The following is a 14434-nucleotide window of genomic DNA, read 5'->3' on the forward strand; positions in this document are numbered from 1 at the left end:
GCAGTGCTCACTTGCACAGGAAGGTGGCGCGGCGGTCCTTCGTGGGAAAATTTTGTCATCAAAGTCTGGCATTCTCTGGATTTATGGTGCTTTCGAGACAACTGGGAACTCGGAAAAAAACAAGGTTGAATCATGATGACATCAGTTATCTTCATGTCGGAGCTCTAGAAAGAGGCCCGAGTTCCCGACTTTGAATTCCGACTTGGATAACTGTTCAAAACTAATTTTTCCAGTCCGAGCTTGTCCCCCCCAAGTTCCCAGTTGTCTTGAACTCACTGAAGTCCGAGATTTCCCAGTTCCGAGTTTACAGTCGTTTTGAAAGTGGCAGAAGTCATGCTGGATTGACAGCATGGCCAATGTTGAATGTTTATCCTTTTAAGCTTGGAAAAGAGACTTGGACCACACATTCACTCCACTGAATAGCATGCTAGTGATTGCTTTGCTATATGTTTTCAGTTAGCCACTTATTACTTCCAAACCACTAATTGTTGAATTTGCGATTTCCAATTCGTTGTGTAATGGCCAATGAGCACCGATACGCTTTATCTATAATTTCTCTTCATATGACAAGGATTGAAAAGGATTTGCCAGTAGATTGTCAACTTGATTCATGATGATGTCTACTAGCTAAGATTTTGAAAGTATAATGTTGACATGATCAGTCCAATCAAAGCTACTGTACATATAACGTGATTTGATGTCATTTTGTCTGTGGCCAATGACCTTGAGCCTTCTTGGAAGGGCACTTCTAATGTAACTCTATGGCAGCACACAAGGGGCTAGAATTTTCGAGCTCTACCTGTAGATTTTGTGGTGATGTAGTGTCCCCATGAGTGACAGAACACTGAGCCTATCACGGCGCAACTAGAGAACATTACCAACCCCTACGCTCCGTATTTTCTACTGGGTGCCTCTCCACCACAGAAAGCACTGAGCTAGGCTGAAACAACTGCATTTTGGAGCAAAAGACACCTTGTTTGAATGCAGCTTTATTAACGCGTTTTTTTCCTCTGTTTTTTTTATACATTGTTTGCAAACTGATATGTGACATGTATTAATGCTAAAATAACATGCAAAACAGGCAAGAAAATTATTAAATATATAGTTTTAGCTGAGCGGGTGGTCTGCCCCACCTGTCCTGAATGACGGGTCGCCACTGCTGCCTTGTCAGTAATTTTTACATGGCAGGAGAACAATAATTCCAGCCAGAATAACCTACTGTTTTTTGGAGAACTCCAAGGTCCTCTGATAACACTAGTGCCGTGCGAATTGACATCCCTGTGTTTTGAGAGAAATATCTTGAGTTTGACAGGTGTTGCTCGCGGTTTGCGCAAAAAAAACAATAACTGATTGGATAAATTGAATTTAGAAGTGAATAAACTATATATGAATGGCCTACATGTAGCCTATCAACTTCCACAGTGAATGCTTTTGTTTATATATTTTCTACGTATTGAATATTGCCAAATGCATCAGTAAACATATTGAGCCTATTTAATGCAACCCTTGCTGTTAATAGATCGCAACGCAGCATACAACTACATGTTTGGAAATAATAAGTACGTTTTCTCATCTATAGCCTTAAAAGGCATCTCAAGTGCAATTGCACTGTTTAGCTCCCATCTGAAGGCTGGGGAGCATTTAGGACGCACTGCGGATCGCTAAAACTTCCTAATGAATATGATCACACTTCCTCAATTCAAATATTATGGCCACACTATACCAAAGATGTGTTGGTATAGTGTCGCCATAATACATGTTGAAATATTGTATGTTCACGCCTAGAATAAAAACATCCAGGCTTCTATCGTAACTGCCAAAGAATTACAGGGGGCAGTTTGGAAAACAACTAATCCCGACCGAATCGTCCTCTGGATTAACGGACATTCTGGAGTTATAATTACATAATCAACGTTCTCTCGTAATACTAGTCCGGTGCGAATAGGTCTTTGGTCTCATGCATGCGATGCATACGTGCCACGTTGAGAGCAAGGGTTGAGGGAATAGGGAATGTTTTTCCAAAGCAAGTGAGGGATTTTGGAAACAGAACTTTTCATTCAGAAATGGTAGTAATTATGTTGCAGCTTCAGCAACACGGACAGCGTGATAAACACTGTTGATGTTCTGTGGTGGTCGCTGCAGCTGGGAGGAGAGAGAGACAACGGTTGCTTGTCACACACTCACTGTCTTTTTTTTTTTTTTACACAGCACAGCAAGTCTGAGCCCAGCCCGGCACAATAAAATCAATTGCTGGTCGGATTCCCTCTAATAATTTGTGTGTCTTAATTATTTAATCAAACGGTGTGCTTAAAGCATCAGACAAGCTCAGTAAAAATAGTTGATTTGATTAAAACACATAGGATCTGTCAATATATGGAAAAATACACGTTTAACATTTTTGTTCAATTGATTGGTCGAAAGAACAGACGACTCTTGGTTGACCAATATTTTTTCTAGTCTGGGACAGCCCTTGTGTACTCATCACGTGTCTGCGTGTGTGTCCTCACAGGCCAGTGTACGTGGCGGCGGTGCGGCCCCAGTCTAAACACATCGTAGTGATCATCGACCACGGAGTGACTATTACAGAAACACAGCTCCAGATTGCCAGAGATGCTGCCCTTGTCGTCCTCAACTCTATAGATGAACATGACAAGGTGAGGAGCTCTGCTCTGATTACCCAGTCCTTACTCCCCTCCTTGTAGCCCAATTCCCCAGCCTTTCTGAAACCGATGACCCCTGACACACCATCCACGTTCTAGATACAACCACCCTTTCTCTCCCTCTGAAGCTAAAACAGATTGTGCATATGACCCGTGATTACAATCCCAAAGTGGTTGTTTATGTTGTGTTTGTATGTAATGGCCACTTGTGTCTGTGCATGTCCTCTTCACCAGGTCTCGATCCTGTCCTCAGCGGAGGCTGTGCGCTCCTGTTCTCTGGACCAGTGCTATAAGAGCTACCTGTCTCCTGCCACCAGCGAGACCAAGAGGAAGATGAGCGCCTTCATCAGCAACCTCAAGGCCTCCGACAGCCCTACCCAGCATGCACTGGGCTTCCAAAAGGCCTTCCAGCTCCTCAGGAACACCAGCAACGTCACCCGGAAACTCACCAGTAAGAACAGGGAACTATGGGAAATACAGTCTTTACGGGCCATTGATGCTACAGACTTGTTCTATAGCAGGGGTATTCAACTCTTACCCTACGAGGTCCGGAGCCTGCTGGTTTCTGTTCTGCCTGATAATGAATTGCATCCACCTGGAGTCCCAGGTCTAAATCAGTCCCTGATTTAGAGGGGAAGAATGAATTAAAGCAGTGGAACTGACTTCCAGGTCCAGAGTTGCGTTTGAGGGTTCTATAGGGAATGCCAATTTGTCAGTTATGTGGCAATGAATGTATTTGTAATAATATTTCACACATAAATCTACTTGTAAATCAATGCAGTTAATTAGGTTGCAATGGCTCAATGAATGTGACTCAAGAGATGGAGGATTTGTGAGATGAAGGATTTATGACCAAGGATTTGTTTCTGATCTCTCTGTGCTTGTGTGTTCCTGTCAGACACAGACATGGTGATCGTCTACCTGTCGTCTGGCATCACGTCCCGAGACGCATCGGAGCATGAGAAGAGAGACACCCTCCGCGTGGTCAAAGAGGAGAACCGCCACCTCAACAACTCTGTCATGATCCTCACCTACGCCCTCATGAATGGTAGGAACCCTCCACCACACACACTTTGTCTATGTTCAGAAATCACACTGAGAGTCACTCCAAGAGAAAAGGGAATGCCTTGGTGGTGACTGGAAGTGGCATGAGTATGTTTAAAATGTCAATACAAATCCAATATGTTTTGTAATGTGATTGATGGTGTATCAATCCTGATTAGTAGTGGAATGTGTGTGTCATGGGTGCTGCTGCTAGATCTACCCAGCCACCTGGATGGGGGAGGGGGTGGGTGAATGGGGGAGAGGAAGGGGATGGGTGAATGGGGGAGAGGAAGGGGATGGGTGAATGGGGGCAGTGCAGACTGGAGAGGTGCTCAGGAACCTCAAAGGCTTTTTGTTTTCTCCTGTGTGTCTGTTATGTCTCCACCTCCCCCTCTCTATTGGCCCTCTTCACCTGTCTCCCCTCTCTCCTCCCCTTCTCCTCATCCTTCGCTCCATGTCCTACACAGAGACCCCTTCACAGTGCATGCCTTAGCCTGGAATTAGCACAAATCATGTTCATTAGGAAATTAAAATGAGGGACAGCTGAGAGCGCCTGAGTCTAAAGACTTCAAAGGGTGGTGCGTGACAGAGACAGCCGGGGGCCGCTTGTTTAAAAGGGTGGTGCGTGACAGAGACAGCCGGGGGCCGCTTGTTTAAAAGGGTGGTGCGTGACAGAGACAGCCGGGGGCCACTTGTTTAAAGGAGTGCTGCGTGACAGAGACAGCCGGGGGCCGCTTGTTTAAAAGGGTGGTGCGTGACAGAGACAGCCGGGGGCCGCTTGTTTAAAAGGGTGGTGCGTGACAGAGACAGCCGGGGGCCGCTTGTTTAAAAGGGTGGTGCGTGACAGAGACAGCCGGGGGCCGCTTGTTTAAAAGGGTGGTGCGTGACAGAGACTGCCGGGGGCCGCTTGTTTAAAAGGGTGGTGCGTGACAGAGACAGCCGGGGGCCGCTTGTTTAAAAGGGTGGTGCGTGACAGAGACAGCCGGGGGCCGCTTGTTTAAAAGGGTGGTGCGTGACAGACAGCCGGGGGCCGCTTGTTTAAAAGGGTGGTGCGTGACAGAGACAGCCGGGGGCCGCTTGTTTAAAAGGGGCCATGATGAAAAGGATTCAGAAATATGTAATCATCTTGAGTTGATTAGCATAGCACCCAGAAAGCGTTTGTTGTGTAGCACATTGTGAGCGATGCATAGAACTCTGTGTGTGTGTGTGTGTGTGTGTGTGTGTGTGCCAGGTGTAAGCTGATGATTGTTAAAGATGATCAGTGGTCTTTTCTCCCACATCAACTCTGATGTTTGAACTAAGCATGTTTGTCTGTGTCTGTTTTTTGATGAAATGCTAGAACTAGAACGGCCAAATGGTTGGAGAGTGAAATCTTCAGCTAAGGACTGTATTGCCAAACCCTCTAGACTTCCCCCTGGTCCGTGACTGGCTAATACTTCCCAGTCCCTCCTGCTTGATTTGTGAACCACGAACAAACTCAATACATCTAAAAGCCCTTATCAGACATGAAAAACAGGAGAATGATTTAAAGATATGCTTTAACAGTAACCAGTAAATCACCCACAGAATCATGGATTTTACAGAGAATATCATCGGCCAAACGTTCATCTATGGCCATTCCAACTATGACCTCTGCTGTCCAGTTTGAGCAGAGCTGTGTCCACACATACCAGGCTGTATTGACTTCTTTCACCTCCTGTCAATAGTGCACCATTCTCATGTATGCAGCATCCTATTATTATCAGACAAGGCCCTAAGTATTAAGGCTTGACTTGATCCCTATTTAATCCAATCAGTGATATGACTGCCATGCATTCCATATTAAGCCCTGTCTTAATGCCAAATGTGCCCAGTGACAGCTGTTTGGGCAGCCGTGTTGGAGAGGTCATTCTAGGGTGTCCTCTGTTATAAAGTCAATGAATATTCTGGAGGACGTTTTCTTACATTGATATCAATTTTGAGGCTGATTCCCTGACCTGTCAATGCTTTTAATTTGCTGTTTTTGATTTTGTTATACTCTTGTGAATTCAATGGTTTTTACTAGATTACTTGTAGTTTTTCATGTTGTCTGTCTGTAATTTTTGTAATGACTTTGTGCTGCCTATCTTGGCCAGGACGCTCTTGAAAAAGATATTTTAAATCTCAATGAGCCCTTCCTGGTTAAATAAAGGTTAAAGAAAAAAAGAATACAATGAAGGACCTCACATCTATGTGGCTGTTCTATGCCGCTCTGCTCTACTTTATGCTGTTCTGCTCTACGCCGTTCTGCTCTATGCCGCTCTGCTCTACGGTACTTTATGCCGTTCTGCTCTATGCCGCTCTGCTCTACGGTACTTTATGCCGCTCTGCTCTACGGTACTTTATGCCGCTCTGCTCTACGGTACTTTATGCTGTTCTGCTCTACGGTACTTTATGCCGTTCTGCTCTACGGTACTTTATGCCGTTCTGCTCTACGGTACTTTATGCCGTTCTGCTCTACGGTACTTTATGCCGTTCTGCTCTAGGGTACTTTATGCCGCTCTGCTCTACGGTACTTTATGCCGCTCTGCTCTACGGTACTTTATGCCGCTCTGCTCTACGGTACTTTATGCCGCTCTGCTCTACGGTACTTTATGCCGCTCTGCTCTACGGTACTTTATGCCGCTCTGCTCTACGGTACTTTATGCCGCTCTGCTCTACGCCGTTCTGCTCTACGATACTTTATGCCGCTCTGCTCTACGGTACTTTATGCTGCTCTGCTCTACGCCGCTCTGCTCTACGGTACTTTATGCCGCTCTGCTCTACCGTACTTTATGCCGCTCTGCTCTACGCCGCTCTGCTCTACGCTACTTTATGCCGCTCTGCTCTACGGTACTTTATGCCGCTCTGCTCTACGCCGCTCTGCTTTACGGTACTTTATGCCGCTCTGCTCTACGCCGCTCTGCTCTACGGTACTTTATGCCGCTCTGCTCTACGCCACTCTGCTCTACGGTACTTTATGCCGCTCTGCTCTACGGTACTTTATGCCGTTCTGCTCTACGGTACTTTATGCCGCTCTGCTCTACGGTACTTTATGCCGCTCTGCTCTACGCCGCTCTGCTCTACGGTAGTTTATGCCGTTCTGCTCTACGGTAGTTTATGCCGTTCTGCTCTACGGTACTTTATGCCGTTCTGCTCTACGGTACTTTATGCCGTTCTGCTCTACGGTACTTTATGCCGTTCTGCTCTACGGTACTTTATGCCGCTCTGCTCTACGGTACTTTATGCCGTTCTGCTCTACGGTACTTTATGCCGCTCTGCTCTACGCCGCTCTGCTCTACGGTACTTTATGCCGTTCTGCTCTACACCGTTCTGCTCTATGGTACTTTATGCCGCTCTGCTCTACGGTACTTTATGCCGTTCTGCTCTACGGTACTTTATGCCGCTCTGCTCTACGGTACTTTATGCCGCTCTGCTCTACGCCGCTCTGCTCTACGGTACTTTATGCCGTTCTGCTCTACGGTACTTTATGCCGTTCTGCTCTACGGTACTTTATGCCGTTCTGCTCTACGGTACTTTATGCCGTTCTGCACTACGGTACTTTATGCCGTTCTGCTCTACGGTACTTTATGCCGTTCTGCTCTACGCCGTTCTGCTCTACGGTACTTTATGCCGCTCTGTTCTACGCCACTCTGCCCTGCTTTGTGCTGCCCTGCTTTGTGCTGCCCTGCTTTGTGCTGCCCTGCTTTGTGCTGCCCTGCTTTGTGCTGCCCTGCTTTGTGCTGCCCTGCTTTGTGCTGCCCTGCTTTGTGCTGCCCTGCTTTGTGCTGCCCTGCTTTGTGCTGCCCTGCTTTGTGCTGCCCTGCTTTGTGCTGCCGTGCTTTGTGCTGCCCTGCTTTGTGCTGCTCTGCGTTGTGCTGCCCTGCGTTGTGCTGCCCTGCTTTGTGCTGCTCTGCTTTGTGCTGCTCTGCTTTGTGCTGCTCTGCTTTGTGCTGCCCTGCTTTGTGCTGCCCTGCTTTGTGCTGCCCTGCTTTGTGCTGCCCTGCTTTGTGCTGCCCTGCTTTGTGCTGCCCTGCTTTGTGCTGCTCTGCTTTGTGCCGCTCTGCTCTGTGCCACGCTGCCCTGTGCCGCTCTGCTCTGCTCTATGCAGCTCTGTGGTTCTCAACGCTGCTCGACGATGCTTGACATTGCTCTATGCTGCGCTGCTCTACGCTTCTCTATGTACCAGACACCACAACGGGGAGTGTCATTACCTATATTGTCTTGTGTCATGTCAATAAACAATAAACCTACATGTTGCGGTCAAATATATTATGCATGTAATGCTTTTATTATAAAGGTGCATTTTATGCAAAACATTATCTTCCGCAAACATGAAACTCAAGCGCTGCTTATGTATGCCAGTTAGGCTCCACAACCTGTGTAAAGCGGATTAATGTGCCTCATTTTAAGAAGTTATTTGGCCACTTTAGTGGCGATACAGACCTTATTAAAACATAGGCCTATAGGCTAGGCTACATGAGGTGTGTGACTATGATTCGCTAAAAAAGTCACAAAAAAACGATTTGTTTCATATGCTGGGCATCATTCAGTGATAGGCTAATATTGTCACCCATCAGACTATTCTTAAATTTGATCTTGTCTTTACATATACTAAATTATCTATGTGTGACATTTATTTTGATTTATAAAGGACCATTATCATGCACCTGTATTGAAACAGGGGCAGCGGGAAAAAATACATGTCATCTATGCACTTAAATAGCAAATGGAGTATGCTATTCCCAGTGGTTTATTTTTATGCCAGCTAGGAATGCTATGTAAATATAAGCAATGGGCTTAATATTAGGAAAGTTGAGAAATAAATATAGTAGGCCTACCCTATGGAAAGCCGATCCTTTTTTTAATAGAGGCCATCACTCTGTTCTCTCGCGCAATTGCATAGCCTATTGAAATGTTGCGCAACATGAGCTCATGGGCTTTCATAAAGTGTTTGATTTGATTACATTTGCATTGATGTCAGAGAGATTACAGGGAAATGGAGTGCTGAATAACAGGCAGTTAGCAAGTTTGGTAGACTACTAATGACCAGCAGCAGCATCATAACTTGGAGAAGCTTAATTACCGTGACTAAACGTGGACGTGAACCTAGGTCACGTCGAATTTGCCTGCCTTCATGACTCGTGACCACCGGTGCGGTGGTAATACGCTCACCACAACAGCCCTACTTCCAACCAAATCAAATTACATTTAGATTAATTTAACCAGGCCATTTTTCCACTTTAAAGTGAAAAATTGCAATGTGTACGTTTTTATTTTGTATTGTCCTGTGTCCTGTGCATCAAACAAATACATGTGTGAACACAGTTTTTGAAATGGTCAACTTCTTTTACAAGAAATAGTGAATCGTTCAATGGTTCCAATATATTTGAACGCATCTGCAAAGCATCTGTTGCTCTCTTCTTCCTCAACAGAGGGCGTGACGGGTCTGAAGGAGCTAGCGTTCCTGCGTGACCTAGCGGAGCAGAACTCTTTGAAGTACGGCGTCCCGGACCGCTCGGCGCTACCCGTGGTGAAGGGGAGCATGATGGTCCTGAATCAGCTCAGTAACCTGGAGACCACCGTGGGACGCTTCTACATCAACCTGCCCAACCGCATGATAGACCTGTCCTGCTTCAGTCTGCCCTACCAGGACCCCATGGGAGACGGTGGGTTTAGACACAGATCTAGGACCAGTTGGTCTGTTCTAGTCATTATGGTTAAGGTTAGAGCTAAGGTACAGTGATCTGATCCTAAATCAGTGGTAACGAATGGATGATAGATCTGTCCAGCTTCTTCAACCTGCCCTACCAGGACCCCAGGACCAGTTCCTAACAATTGGTCATGGCTGTAAAGAATTTAGGGGATTATAGTTGGGACCTAACAACTGGTCTGGGACCAGTTCTGCTCTTATGTCCACATCACGTTAAAGGTTAGAACTAATGTACACTAAGCTGCTAAACCTAAATCAGTGGTAAAGAAAATATTATAAACTGGATCAGATTGATTTGGGCTCTTGGTGATCAATCAGTGTCATGTAAAACTATCTGTCTTCTCCCTGCAGGTTTCATCATGACGGTGAGCCGGCCATGTTACTTTGGCAACCTGTTGCTGGGTGTGGTTGGGGTGGACGTGAACCTAGCCCACATTCTAGAGGACGTAACCTACTACCAGGATTCCTTGGCCTCCTACACCTTCCTCATAGACAACAAAGGTACATCTTATACTAACCCTAAACCCTACACACTAACCCTAACCCTGGCCTCCTACATCTTCCTCATAGTCAACAAAGGTGCGTCCCACACCTCCACACTTACCCTAACCCAGCACTCTCCTCGAGGACAACAACTCGCATGCGAAAGTCTTGTCTCAGCCTTTTAGTTCATCTGTTATGCTCTCCTCTCCAGACCACAGTATTGTATGACAGAGTAGGCCTCTCTGGGGCATCCCAGGGAAGATAACATTAGTTCTCTCCTCTCCAGACCACAGTATTGTATGACAGAGTAGGCCTCTCTGGGGCATCCCAGGGAAGATAACATTAGTTCTCTGCACTCCAGGCCACAGTATTGTATGACAGAGTAGGCCTCTCTGGATCATCCCAGGGAAGATAACATTAATTCTCTCCTCTTCAGAGCCACAGTGCTACAGTAGACCTGCTGCTATTGGACCCAGTGTCTGGCAGAGTGGAGCCAGTGTTAGCTCTGACTCGGAGGTGGAGTGCCAGTTTGACTGAGTCCGGTCATTAGGCATGCATAAGACTAGTTTGCACCCCATTAGGGGATGCAGGATGTTTTTGGCCTGATTTAGATATGTTTCTGTTTATAATTTCCAACATTTTGGTAGGCTATTTGTTAGTCAACTGGTCTATAATCAGATACATGCAGCTTCTCTTCTGTCATCATATGTTGTCCTAGTAGACTAAATAAAGCCCTGCTCACCAGAATAATGTAATAGATCTATAGAATGTTTCAGTTTTGTTGACATCGGTAAAGTTTTTTTTCTGTGTCATTTTCTTTTGTGGATCAAAGACGTTTAGGGACTGGGAAGAAAATGCCAAAAAAATAAAGGGAACAATTTTCTGTGCAAAATGTCCAAAGGACATCAGTTGGACCAGTTGTAATGAAATAGAAAGCTGTGAAAACGACCCAACTATCTCAAGATGCAGAAAGAAAGCATATTTCTCCACTCCTGTTCCCAAGTCCAAATTTAGCCTACATTTGGTGCATAATTTCACTGCAAGAAATGTTTAATTCTGCAGGAGTTAATAGTAAGGCTATGTGAGAGGTTATAGACCTACAGTCAGTCTCCAGATTTCAGTTTCCATTTAACCCATCTGAACAGTAGGCTACAGTTCCATTGACTGTTCCCAAAATAATTATTTGGTGATTGGCGTGTATGTTATTTGGTGCACATAATTATACAGGGGCCCACCGAGAGGCAGGGACTGGGCCAGGGGCGCACCGAGAGGCAGGGACTGGGCCAGGGGCGCACCGAGAGGCATGGACTGGGCCAGAACTAGGGTTTGTCTCAGTGCTTCACTGCCACTCTCTTTTTAGGTTTTCCTTTAGTGTTAACACAGGCTAGCTTTATTTAAGATTTTACGGTTTGAGTAATTTTTCAAATCTGCTTTTCAAGTTAAAACAGGATGTTTGCTAGGGTGGTTTGGAAAGGCCATGCTCAGACATGTGTATTATATCCTCTGTACTCCCTAGACACATTTAGGTAAATCATCTGAATGGTTGGCCGTAATGTTATTGTAATGAGTCTGTTGTCAGATGACATGTGGTTACTGCACGGTGCTTATTACATTGTCAGACCATAATAATGAGTATTAAAGTCGTTAGGTGTGTTCTGACTAATAGGCCACTCTCAATTAGACAGAGGATAAACAGTTGAGTGGAGAGTGGTGCTGCTGTAATGGTAATGAACTGTTGTTGTATGGAGGTGATATGGTCAGAGATACCTTGTCGTTGGAAAAAAGGGGTTCTCCTCGCTCTTGCTTGCTCGGTCTCTCTAATACACCCCCCCTTCTCTCCCTCCTTCCCTTCTCCCTCGTAAGGGCTTTCAATTTCCCATAGCTTACTATTAGTGCTGCTCTGGTGCCTGCCTGGATACAGGACCACAGTACTAGGGGTCTAGGGGTGATCTGGCCTCACCCTGCCCAAGGAGCAGTTGCCCGTCCCTGGGGTGAGGTGGGGTCAAGGCCCCTGGGTGCTGGGGGCTGCATGAAGGGCTGCTCCTGTGAAGAGCCCCTGATGGCATTGATTGATGGTGCTTTTTCAGTTCTGAGGTAATTGTTTTTGGTTTCCCAGGTTACACCCTGATGCACCCGTCCCTCACGCGGCCCTACTTGATGACAGAGCCTCCCCTCCACACTGACATCATCCACTATGAGAACATCCCTGGGTTCCCTGTGGTACGGGACAACATTCTCCGGTGAGTTAGGGTCAAGGGTCAGGGGGCAATGAGAGGTGGGGTTTCACTAGTATGTATAGATTGTGGAAACTCAAGGCAGGCTAGTAATGTAGTAAGATGTTTTCATCCACTCTCTTTGTCATAGCAATCTTTGTTTATATACTGTAGTCTGAGGTGTTTTGGTGATCGGACTGCATTGCACAATCTTGTGTTGCTAATATTAACCTGTCTAGGATCAGCGTGGCGCTAGCGGCACACCCCCCCCCCCCCCACTGAAAAACCAGTGCCGCGAAATTCAAAAAAAATATTTTTTTAAAATATTTAACTTTCACACATTAAAGTCCAATACAGCTAATGAAAGACACAGATCTTATGAATCCAGTCAACATTTCCGATTTTTAAAATGTTTTACAGGGAAGACACAATATGTAAAGATGTACATCTATTACCTAAAAACACATTAGCATATTCCACCATCTTTTATTTGTCCACCAACACCAGTAGCCATCACCAATTCGGCTAAACTAAGATATTTATAGCCCCTAACCAACAAAAAAACTCATTAGATGACAGTCTGATAACATATTTATGGTATGGGATAGGTTTTGTTAGAAAAAAGTGCATATTTCAGGTATATGGCATAGTTTACAATTGCACCCACCATCACAAATGGACTAGAATAATTACAATGAGCAACGTGTTTACCTAACTACTAATCATCAAACATTTCGTAAAAATACACAGCATACACGAATCGAAAGACACAGATCCTGTGAATACAGACAATATTTCAGATTTTCTAAGTGTCTTACAGCGAAAACACAATAAATCGTTATATTAGCGTAGCACATAGCACATAGCAGCCCAGCATTGATTCTAGCCAAAGTGAGCGATAAAAGTCAACATCGCCAAAAGATATTAATTTTTTCACTAACCTTCTCAGAATTCTTCCGATGACACTCCTGTAACATCACATTACAACATGCATATACAGTTTGATCGAAAATGTTTATATTTAGCCACCAAAATCATGGTTAGACAATGTGAAATGTAGACAAGCTGGTAAAGAAAACGTCCTTGCGCCACTTAGACAGTGATCTACTCTTATACATAAATACTCATAAACGTGACTAAAAAATATAGGGTGGACAGGGATTGATAGACAATTTAATTCTTAATACAATTGCGTTATTACATTTTTTAATTTATCCTTACTTTTCAATACAGTTTGCGCCAAGCGAAGCTACGTCAAAAAACATGGCGTCCTAAGCCACTAAAATGTTTCGACAGAAACACGATTTATCATAATAAAAATGTCCTACCTTGAGCTGTTCTTCCATCAGTATCTTGGGCAAAGGATCCTTTCTTGGGAGAAATCGTCTTTTGGTGGAAAGCTGTCCTCTTGCCATGTGGAAATGTCAACTACGTTCGGGATGAACTGAAAAGCGTTCCCAACTTTTCACATCGTTGCAAAAATAAATGTCCCAAAATCGCACTAAACGGATATAAATTGCTATAAAACGCTTTAAATTAACTACTTTGTGATGTTTGTAACTCCTATAACGAGTGAAAAGATGACCGGAGAAATATAACAGGCTAAACTAATGCTTGGAACAGGAGAGGGTCGGTGTCTTCCACGCGCGTTACGCAGCAAGAAAAGACTTGCTAGCTAAAGGTTTTTTTCATTTGTAGTGCCTGTGAACGAGCAATCGAGCCCGTTGGAATCGTCATCACGTAAAGGCATCCAGGGGAAGACGTAAGAAGTGTCCGTATAGTCATAGCAACGACAGTGCCCGTTTAAATGACTTCAGAAAAGTGGCCAACGTTTCTCAAATCTGACTCCATGTCAGGGAAATTGCTGTAGAATGGGCTCTGTTCCACTTAGAGACAAAATTTCAACTCCTATAGAAACTATAGACTGTTTTCTATCCAATAATAATAATAATATGCATATTGTACGATCAAGGATTTTGTGGGAAGCCGTTTAAAAAATTAGCCACATTAGCATAAATAGTCTAAACAGCGCCCCCATCCCCAACAGGTTAACCCTCCTACTTCCTGTTCCTCCCTCCAGTCTGCCCCTGGGTAGTCAGGTGATAGCTGTGCCCACCAACTCCTCTCTGTCCTGGCATACCAACCGCCTCCGAGACCCCAGCAAGGATGCCTACAACGTCAGCTACACATGGAAACTGGTACGATGCACTGCTGTTGTCTGTCTGTGTCTGTCTGTGTCTGTCTTGTCTTTCTCCTCTCTAGATCTATATCCCTTTTTTCTCTCCCTTCCTTCCCCTCTGTCCCTCTCTCACTCCCTCTCCATA

At 45.0% G+C, this 14434-nt stretch overlaps 1 protein-coding gene across 2 annotated transcripts in view; it reads left to right on the top strand.

Moving 5' to 3' along the window:
- Positions 1 to 14434, top strand: part of cachd1 (cache domain containing 1) — a 146341-nt gene that overhangs the window by 109116 nt on the left and 22791 nt on the right. For both annotated transcript variants that reach the window (XM_055861580.1, XM_055861581.1), the window contains exons 6-12: positions 2510 to 2654; positions 2895 to 3111; positions 3559 to 3708; positions 9137 to 9370; positions 9766 to 9915; positions 12014 to 12137; positions 14191 to 14308. In XM_055861580.1, coding sequence (XP_055717555.1) covers positions 2510 to 2654; positions 2895 to 3111; positions 3559 to 3708; positions 9137 to 9370; positions 9766 to 9915; positions 12014 to 12137; positions 14191 to 14308 — 1138 coding nt within the window. The remainder of the gene's footprint in view (positions 1 to 2509; positions 2655 to 2894; positions 3112 to 3558; positions 3709 to 9136; positions 9371 to 9765; positions 9916 to 12013; positions 12138 to 14190; positions 14309 to 14434) is intronic.

This window comes from Salvelinus fontinalis, chromosome 14 (assembly GCF_029448725.1).
Source record: "Salvelinus fontinalis isolate EN_2023a chromosome 14, ASM2944872v1, whole genome shotgun sequence".
NCBI lineage: Eukaryota > Metazoa > Chordata > Actinopteri > Salmoniformes > Salmonidae > Salvelinus > Salvelinus fontinalis.